This window comes from Poecilia formosa, unplaced genomic scaffold (assembly GCF_000485575.1).
Source record: "Poecilia formosa unplaced genomic scaffold, Poecilia_formosa-5.1.2 Scaffold265, whole genome shotgun sequence".
Taxonomy (NCBI): Eukaryota; Metazoa; Chordata; class Actinopteri; order Cyprinodontiformes; family Poeciliidae; genus Poecilia; species Poecilia formosa.
Genome location: NW_006800204.1, coordinates 127,027 through 136,620, shown reverse-complemented (window position 1 = coordinate 136,620; position 9,594 = coordinate 127,027). Strand labels below are relative to the sequence as shown.

General features: G+C 47.3%; 1 protein-coding gene across 2 annotated transcripts in view; it reads left to right on the top strand.

Moving 5' to 3' along the window:
* col4a3 (collagen, type IV, alpha 3) overlaps nucleotides 1–7,956 on the top strand; it is a 36,926-nt gene extending 28,970 nt beyond the window's left edge. For both annotated transcript variants that reach the window (XM_007570654.2, XM_016681008.1), the window contains 18 exons: nucleotides 503–601; nucleotides 702–791; nucleotides 898–1,034; nucleotides 1,707–1,833; nucleotides 1,906–1,986; nucleotides 2,781–2,882; nucleotides 2,956–3,003; nucleotides 3,077–3,265; nucleotides 3,341–3,471; nucleotides 3,555–3,627; nucleotides 4,259–4,330; nucleotides 4,756–4,881; nucleotides 4,955–5,053; nucleotides 5,195–5,413; nucleotides 5,981–6,152; nucleotides 6,297–6,411; nucleotides 6,530–6,705; nucleotides 7,569–7,956. In XM_007570654.2, coding sequence (XP_007570716.1) covers nucleotides 503–601; nucleotides 702–791; nucleotides 898–1,034; nucleotides 1,707–1,833; nucleotides 1,906–1,986; nucleotides 2,781–2,882; nucleotides 2,956–3,003; nucleotides 3,077–3,265; nucleotides 3,341–3,471; nucleotides 3,555–3,627; nucleotides 4,259–4,330; nucleotides 4,756–4,881; nucleotides 4,955–5,053; nucleotides 5,195–5,413; nucleotides 5,981–6,152; nucleotides 6,297–6,411; nucleotides 6,530–6,705; nucleotides 7,569–7,653 — 2,141 coding nt within the window. In that variant the 3' untranslated portion in view covers nucleotides 7,654–7,956. The remainder of the gene's footprint in view (nucleotides 1–502; nucleotides 602–701; nucleotides 792–897; nucleotides 1,035–1,706; nucleotides 1,834–1,905; nucleotides 1,987–2,780; nucleotides 2,883–2,955; nucleotides 3,004–3,076; nucleotides 3,266–3,340; nucleotides 3,472–3,554; nucleotides 3,628–4,258; nucleotides 4,331–4,755; nucleotides 4,882–4,954; nucleotides 5,054–5,194; nucleotides 5,414–5,980; nucleotides 6,153–6,296; nucleotides 6,412–6,529; nucleotides 6,706–7,568) is intronic.
* The last annotated feature ends 1,638 nt before the right edge of the window (nucleotides 7,957–9,594 follow it).

Sequence of the window (9,594 nt, the reverse complement as noted above, 5' to 3'; positions counted from 1 at the left end):
GCAGGGTTCTGGACCAGCAGGGTTCTGGACCAGCAGGGTTCTGGACCAGCAGGGTTCTGGACCAGCAGCAGGGTTCTGGACCAGCAGGGTTCTGGGTCGTTGGTCTGTCAGTCTGACCTGCTGCAGGAATCAAAGCCACTAAATCCTGGATGAGTTTCTCTGGTCGGAGACTTTAGTCTCTGGTCCTTAAATGTCCTGCAGCTGATAGAAGAACCACTGAGGAACCGGCTTCATGTGGCTCTGAAGGTTCAGGTCAGAGGTCAGCCTGATCTCTGGTTTCTACCTGGAGTAACTGAAGCTGTTCTGACTCTAGATTTATAACTCTAGATGGTTCCTCTTTGGGTTCAGAGATAATAACTTGGGTTAAACTAAAGGACTCAGGATGAGTTTGGTCACGAATCTCCACTGACTGATTAGAAGAAATACGTTAGCAGCTCAGAAAGATCCCTGAGATCTGTTTCTGGAGTATTAATTCTCTGTTTACTTCCTGATTCTTGTTCAGGACCCAGAGGTCTCACTGGGGAAAAAGGAGAAGGAGGCCCCCCAGGGAACCGAGGGCCAAGGGGCATGGATGGAAAACGTGGAGGGCCGGGGCCGCCAGGTAAACATGTGGCTGCGCTGTGCGGTCTGAGCGAAGCAGTGGAGGTCGTTTCCCTGGTTTTATTGAAGGTAATGAAATGTTTCATGTCTCTGGGTGTCAGGACGTCCTGGAGATCCAGGTAGAGATGGAGAGAGAGGTCCTTGTGGTTACACTGGACCCCCCGGGGACAAGGGACACACTGGCAGACCAGGTAAACGTTTACGCCACCAAAGATCCGACGGCAGGAAATAAGTCAGAAATGACAACGAACTCCAGGATAACTGCGTCAGTTTCAGCTCCTCCGATGTTTTCTTCAGGTGATCCAGGTGAAAAAGGTGCAAAGGGAACCAATGGGGTCCCTGGTTCAGATGGAGGGCCAGGGAACCCCGGAGATAAGGGACTTAAAGGAGAAGCCGGTTTTGGACGGGGAGGTAAAGGCTGTAAAGGAATGAAGGTACAGCACAGAAAAACACCCACTGTGTCCTGTACATGACATTTGATCCGGTTCTGGTGGATTGGTCCAAACACAAAGCCATCCCGGACCCGGCTGCAAGATCAGCACTTAGTTCTGTTCTGTCTGTCGCCTGGTACCTTCAACGGTTTACAGCAAACAACCAAGCATACGCTGACTGCGAACGTCGATCCATCCAAACTATATTTAATAAACAAAAATCAGGTGTTCTACAAAAATGTCAGACTGATCCGCCACTCTCTGACCAAACGAAAACCGAACGTCTCATTGGATTTATTCTACGTAGAAACAGATTTGAAATAAACCGTTTCCCTCAATAATAAAATAAATTATCCGGTGAAAAGTCAAAACGACAATGTTGGGGCCAAAGTGATCCACAAAAGAGAAGGAAAGGTCTGACCGGGTCTCTGCAGTCGGATCCGATTACAGAACAAAGCCTTTTGGTTCCTGCATGGACAGAGAGGGAACAGTCAAAGTAACGTTCTCCTGTGTTGATGCTGCTGGATGATTTCCAGTTCTAGAACCAAAGTCCAGGTTCTGTGAAGGGCTTCAGTTTAATGCTTAATAAAGTATATTCATTCATTCATTCATTCATTCATTCATTCATTCATTCATTCATTCATTCATTCATTCCTGTTCTTATTTTTCCCACAGGGGATTCCTGGACCTCCAGGACCTCCAGGTCCAAAAGGAGCAGGAGGACCAGCTGGAGTCCCTGGCCCTCCGGGGCCCTGCGGTCCTTGTGGACCTGTGGGACCCAAAGGGCCGCCTGGATCCAAAGGTCTGGCTCGTCGCATCATCGTTTCTCCTCTCAGTTTGAAATCTGGAATGAAAACGTTTCTTTTGTCTGCAGGTTCTCCTGGTAGAGCCGGGGAGAAAGGTTTGGACGGCCCTCCTGGGAACTGTGGCCCTCCAGGGCCTCCTGGAAGTCCAGGTACACCAGAGCCGCTTTACCAGCAGCTTTAAACTCACTGGCTGCGTTTCCATTAAATAAGTAAAGATTAAAATCTCACATGAATGTTTGTTCATGTGATAAATCATTAAAACGCCGCCATCAGACCACTTCCTGTTGTCTTCTTCGTCATTTCCAGCAGTAGCAACATCCGGCTGTCGGTCATGTGACTTCTGAGATAAAAACAAATGTTTCTATTGCAGTTTTATGAAATATTAATGTCAATACGGCTGAAAAACCACTTCATCCCAGCAGCAAAACGTTTTACTGAAAAACAACTTTATGAAAATCCATTGAAGCTGCAGGTTGTAACTTTTTAAAAATATATATTTTTACATATTTATTGAAGCTGTAAGCAGATAATCTGGAGAAAAATCCTCTGCATTCTCCAAGTGCTAATTAGAAAACAACCAATCAGTACAAGGAGGCAGGTATTAGTGCTGTCAGTCATCCTCTGTGTGGTGCTGCTCATCCCTCCTTGCTGTCTGCTAAGCTGCAGCTAGCATAGCCTGTTGTGAACGCTCAGGCCTGTAACAGTGAGTTGTTTCTCCACCATTAGCACATTTAGCAGCGTGTACATCAGGATGATTGTTAGTGCTAAGCCCCGCCTCCTGGTTCTGATTGGTTGTTTTTGGTGCAGTCCAACAAACTGTAACAACATGGAGACATTTTTCATCAGTTACATTCTGAAGCTTTAACCAGATTTAATTCCATTTTGCACGTTTCCGTGGTGAATGAAGTCCAGCTTTAAGCCTCTGTCCGACCTTCGTCTCCAGGATGCCAGGGGTCTCCTGGAGCACCTGGTCCACCAGGACCCAAAGGAAACCAGGGCCGGGACGGGATCCCCGGGCCTGATGGAGAGAAAGGAGATATGGGCTGTAAGAGTCAATAAAGACGTACGAACCAAAACGTTGCCCGTGAACCTTCACTGATCTACTTCTTCATCTCCAGCATGCCTACCTGGACCTAAGGGGCCGGCAGGAGAAAGAGGTCCCCCTGGTAAGGCTTTGGTTTAATTCTGGTTGGGGTGGGTTCAGAAGGACGCAGTAACTCTGCCACCCTCCTCTTCCAGGATGCGTGGGGGACAGGGGCCCGCCGGGATGCTGTGGGCCTCCTGGACCCCCTGGGCCTGAAGGAGACCCGGGTTACAAAGGCGCTGTGGGCCCCCCAGGGCCTCCTGGTAGTGCTGGGAAGAAAGGGGGAGAGTGCATCGATGGGACGAAGGGATATAAAGGATTTCCTGGACCTAAAGGACCGAAAGGTGGAGAGCTTAGTCTGTTTGACAGCTGGATTCATCTCTGAATTAAATAAAACGATAGAATCTGTCACTGTGCAGGCCCTAAGGGTCCGCCCGGTCCGCCTGGTCTGCCAGGCCCTGGTTACAAAGGCCATAAAGGCGTTAAAGGAGAACTGGGTCCCCCAGGACCTCCGGGACCAACCGGTGACCCCGGTCCTTGTGGACCTCCTGTGAGTCCCGCCTAGAGGGGAAGTTAAGAGAAAAACAAACTGAAACTTGAATGAAGTGTCATAGTTACTTGTTTTGCCTTCAGGGTCCTTGCGGGCCGCCTGGATATCCTGGAGAGAAAGGCTGCAGAGGACCGATTGGACCAAAAGGTCAAATCGGTAAGAACCGCGGACCGACGGGGAGCAGCCTGATCGTTTTCAGTTTGTCTTCCTGTTTATGATTCTACAAATTCACAGCTGATCTCATCTGAAGCCACTTTACAGAACAGAAAGATCTGATTCCATAAATATGTCAGATCAACACAAATAAGATTCCCATGAAGTTTGACCAGTTATGATAAAAAGCAGGAGAGCTTAGTCTCCACAGTGATGCTAAACTATCATTGTATTTAGCAGAAGCTAACATAAATCACTAAACTGAATCAGGTTGACAGCCAGCATGATGCTACATCTTAGCATCTCGCTCTCAGGTTCGTTACAGAAACGTTTTATTTGAGCTTCAGGAAGAGACTCTTAAGAACCGACTTTTCATTTGTGGTTTCAGTTCATAGTTGTTACGTTTTGCCAACTCTGTTGCTGATTCTGGCCTAACTTGGTCAGGAAACAGACAGGACTGTAGACCGACAGCAATGCATTCTGGGTCAAGAGTATTTGGGAGAAATGTGGCTTCAGAACTAAATTGGGTCAAACTAATTTCATGATCTGATCTGTGAGCCATAACTCATTGATGTTTGGTCAAAATTAAATACGATCTTACTGACCTCAGAGCGCCCCCTTGTGTGTGTTTCAGGTATGGAAGGGGAGAAAGGACCGCCAGGTAGCCCCGGCCCAGGTGGACCACCAGGACGAACCGGGAACCCAGGTGAGAGGAAGCAGGCAGACCTGAGACAGGCCAGCTGTTGGATCAGCTCTGATTAACCCAATCCTGCCCTAATCCTGCCCCAGTATTGCCCTAATCATGCCCCAGTTTTGCCCTAATCCTGCCCCAGTATTGCCCTAATCCTGCCCCAGTATTGCCCTAATCCTGCCCCAGTACTGCCCTAATCCTGCCCCAGTATTGCCCTAATCCTGCCCCAGTACTGCCCTANTGCCCTAATCCTGCCCCAGTACTGCCCTAATCCTGCCCCAGTATTGCCCTAATCCTGCCCCAGTACTGCCCTAATCCTGCCCCAGTACTGCCCTAATCCTGCCCCAGTATTGCCCTAATCCTGCCCCAGTACTGCCCTAATCCTGTCCTAATCCTACCCTAATCCTGCCCTAACGTTGCCTTCCTGCTGCCCCCTGCAGGACCAAATGGGAAGGACTCCTATTTTTCTGTGTGGTCGGAACCAGGAGACCCAGGTGAAGAAGGAGCTCTAAGCCAAGTGGGAGGAATCGGATCCCCGGGTTTCCCTGGATTGAGGGGAGCTGATGGTCAGTCATGTTGCCATGGTTACTGCTGAAACACCTGAACCTCTTTCCTGACGTGACGTTTTCCTGGTTCCAGGTTCAAAAGGCTCACTTGGAGCACCGGGTTGGACGGGAATACCTGGGCGTGATGGACTGAGAGGAGAGGATGGAGAGAGAGGACGAATCGGTCGGAAAGGTATGAAAACATCTGACTCGTCCTAAAATCACCATGGCAACAAGTTAAACGTCAACAGAGTCGATCTGTCTGGTCCGTCTGGAGGCTCAGAGTTTCTGCGTGTTGAGTTCAGATGAAGTCCAACCATCTGCTTGGTTCCAGGTGCGAACGGAGAGCGTGGCAGAGCGGGAGCCAAAGGTCCTCCAGGTGAGCCAGGTGAGCCAGGCAGCGGCTCGCCGCCCCGGAGGAACGGCTTCCTGTTCAGCAGACACAGCCAGGACAGCGCCGCCCCGGCCTGCCCGGCCCAGTCCACGCTCATATTCAGAGGATACTCGCTGCTCTTCATCAACGGCTACAGCCGCGCTCACGGACAGGACCTGGGTAGGTCACAGAGGTCACAGAGGTCACAGAGGTCACAGCCTACCTCAGACATACAGATCACAGCCTCCATGTCCAACCAAGCAGACGCAGCGTTCTACAACGCTGTAGAGCCACACTAGGAAAAACTCAAATACAAACTTCAGGATAAACTATCAGTTCGGCTTTATTCTTTTATTATTATGACTTTATTATAGTTTCATGACTGTTCTGGTCATTTTACTACTTTTTTCTCACGACTTTTTTCTGTAATATTATGGCTGTTCTCTAAATAATTTTTAGGTTCTGATGTTTTTTCTCAGTTGGTTTTTTTCTCTTACAGCTTCATTCTTGTAATTTTACTACAGTGGTAAAATTACACTTTTTTACAGGGAAAAAGTAAATATGAGAGTTAAAATATTACTCTCATAATATTTTGACTTTAGTCTCCCTATATTATGTCTTAATTCTCATAATTTTACTACTCTTTGCTGTAATATCATTTAATTCTCGTCCATCTTTATGCTGTTAATAGTTTTATCCTGATGATTTGTTTCTGGCCGTATCGCCGCGGCGACGGTCTCCCTGCAGGAACGGTCGGCAGCTGCCTGCAGCGTTTCAGCACCGCTCCCTTCCTGATCTGTGAGGTTGGAGAGGAATGTCGATACGCTGAGAGGAACGACTATTCCTACTGGCTGTCCAACATCAGGAGCCCGCCAAACCAGACCAGCCCAGAGGCGGCGCTGGAGTCCAAGATCAGCAAGTAGCGTCAGCACTGAGAGGAAAACCTCCTGATTCACATCTGAACACCAGAAAACAATATTTTTAGCTTCATGAAGAAGAAACCAGCAGACTGAGGATGAAGGTGAGGTGTTCCACCTGGTTCAGGTGTGTTTCTGGGTTTCAGGTGTTCGGTGTGTGAGTCTGAAGCCAACGTGATCGCCATCCACAGCCAGACCAGCGCCGTCCCGCCCTGCCCTGCGGACTGGCAGTCGCTCTGGACCGGATTCTCCTTTGTGATGGTCAGTGGGACGTTTCCCTTAGAGCTGCTGAGTCCAGAACTGCAACGTTTAGACCTCAGATCACCTGAATCTGAGTTCCCCTGTTAAAGCGCGCTGCGTTCACGTCTTCTGTGTTCAGGAGACGGGTGTAGGCGCCGAGGGCTCGGGGCAGCCTCTGGTTTCTCCCGGATCCTGCCTGGAAAACTTCCAAGGAATGCCGTTCATGGAGTGCAGTGGCAGCTCAGGAACCTGCAAGTACGACAACAGCCTGTACAGCTACTGGCTGGCTGCTCTGGACCCTGACAACATGTTCAGGTAAACCTCCATTCACCTGCTGACAACATGCTAACCGCTACACGACTCGCTGTTGTCCTCAGACTCGCAGGTTTAACACGACATCATCAGAGTGACGCGTAATGATGCATAAATCACTGCTAATAATCTGACAGGTGTTGGTTTCTTCTCCCATCAAACGAACCGTTTATGTTCAGAAGATCAAAGCAAATGCTTCAGCTGTTAATGAAGCGAGGTGTAAAGCCACATACCTGGGTTTACTGTGACATAAGGATGAAGTACAAAGTCATTCATCTCTAACCCTGACATTTCATAAGTAAGTTAGTCAAACTTTATTTTTAAAGTTTAAAATCACAAAACATTTCAAAAGAGTCAACAGTGTATAAAACCCAAGATAAGTTAATAAAAATCAGATTTCATGACCTACCAGGACGTCTGTGTTCAGAGAATATTCTTAAGTTGCTCTCTAAAATAATCCGGCGGTGAGCTGCATCAACGTCGGAGTTGTGTGTAAAACTTGGCAGCAGCATTTTGAACAAAGACATTCTTCTCCACTAACTGAAAAACAATTAATAAAATACTTTCAAATCAAATTAAAACCAAACTGTATGTGCAGCTATATTACTGAAATAAATAACCTGAGGTAAAATTAGGAATAAATAATATTAATAATCCATAAAAACAGGTCAGCTGCTTCAGTCGGACCCAAACGACCAGGAGAGACTCAGAAGCTCCAGAACTGAGCCGAGTTTAAATGAATAAACATTCAGATACACCGTCAGCCTCACTGAAACCTTTCAGCCTGCAGTTTCCCTGAAGGCCAGCAGGTGGCAGCATTCTCTGTGGAACCAGCACCTGAGGTCTGATTCTGTTTGGATCTGCAGGAGGCCCAGCAGCTGGATCCTTCCAGGGAACAACCCAGACAACATCAGCCGCTGCAGAGTCTGCATGAAGACCATGCAGATGTGACCTTTGACCTCTGAGGGTCAGAGGACAGGTCGGTCCAACAGCACATCTGTCCCCCAGTACTCCTGTCCTCTGAGGCAGTCAGACATGAGCAGAACCAGAACCGGTTATGGCGCCGCTGCGGTGACGTTTGGTTCTGAGCAGGAAGACGTTGCGTTGCCAGGTTGGTGAAGAGCTGCAGCCGGTTCACAAACTTCTCCTGTTGGGTTTGTGTCATGTTTCTTATCAGCAACTTTTAATGTGAGACCTAACCTGAGAAAACTTCAGGATGAGAGTTTAGTTTATGGAGAGGCAGCAGAGAGCGGCCTGAAGCTAACCACATCAGCCAATCAGAGACCAGCCTGGAGCTAACCACATCAGCCAATCAGAGACCAGCCTGGAGCTAACCACATCAGCCAATCAGAGACCAGCCTGGAGCTAACCACATTGGCCAATCAGAGGCCGGCTGGTCTCTGCTGCAGCACCAAGCTAGCCTAAAGTCACAAACTGGTTGAACATTTTGGGACCTCTTGGTTGATAGAAAGTCCAGGTCCAGGCCCAGAGCATCATACTGCCACCACCATGTCTGGCTGTTTTCTGTGAGATTTGCTGCTGTTTTGGGGTTTTAATGGAACTTTTTCCAGACTAAAGCTACATTCACACATCAGGTTTAGATTTTTTTAGCTGAAATCTGATTTTTTTTTTTCTGTTGTCGTTCATTTTACTAATTAAATGTGATCAGATTTCTGGTTGAATGTTCTCCGACCCCAAAGAACAACGTAGCCGCTACCCAGTAGCGTTCTGTGTTTGGCACTAAAGATGGCCGCCACCATGCATGGATGGTTCTTAAAGAGGCAATATCATATAAAATCTAATTTTTTAAAATCTTTCTGTCATGTCATAATTTTATTCCCTCATGAAAAACAAACCTGGAGTGTTGCTTTGATTCTTTAATGTTTGAGAAATCCTTTAATCTCCATGGCAACCATTCAACTGCAGAACCCCTGGACGGACCTAGCCCCGCCTCAAGACACAGCTCCTCCCCCACTCAGCTCCTTCAGACTAGCCAGCAGCAATTAGCAAACAGCTGGTGGACCTGCAGAGCTGCTGCTCAGAGCAACGCTGGTAAAAACGTTAAAGGGTTAATAGAGGAACCATGTTGGGATGACTTCCTGGTGGCGGAGCTTTAGACAGAACAGGAGTTTTTTTAAGAGACAGAGACCCAATTTCAAAGTCCGGACATAAAATTTATTTTCAGTCATATTTGATCTATAGAAAATTTCTGTAGGAAACCAGTTGTTATATGAAGCAGTGAGTTCACTGATTCACAATGCTTTCATTTTGAGGCATTGTTTATGTCCAGATTCACCATCTGGCTTCTTCTGCTGCTGAATTATGACGTGGTAACGATGGAAAAGTCGGATAAAATGTGACACGACTTTTGAAAACTATCAGAGACGATTGAATTCCACATGTAGAAGAGGAACAGATCGGATTTTATTGGGGGTGAAAAGACGGAAAGTCTGATATGACTGCAGTCACCTGCTGTGTGAACGCAGCTTTAATGAACGTAACTTTAATGAACGCAGCTTTAATGAACGTAACTTTCACCCTTGTACTTAGAAATGCGGTCCAACCGACCCCACACACGTGAAATTTGTATCATTTGCCATAGTCCTCTATGTTTGCCTCAGTTCTCACACACATTAATGAACGTAACTTTAATGAACACAGCTTTAATGAACGCAACTTTAATGAACGCAGCTTTAATGAACGCAGCTTTAATGAACGTAACTTTAACCCTTGTACTTAGAAATGCGGTCCAACCGACCCCACACACGTGAAATTTGTATCATTTGCCATAGTCCTCTATGTTTGCCTCAGTTCTCACACACATTAATGAACGTAACTTTAATAAACACAGCTTTAATGAACGCAGCTTTAATGAACGTAACTTTAATGAAC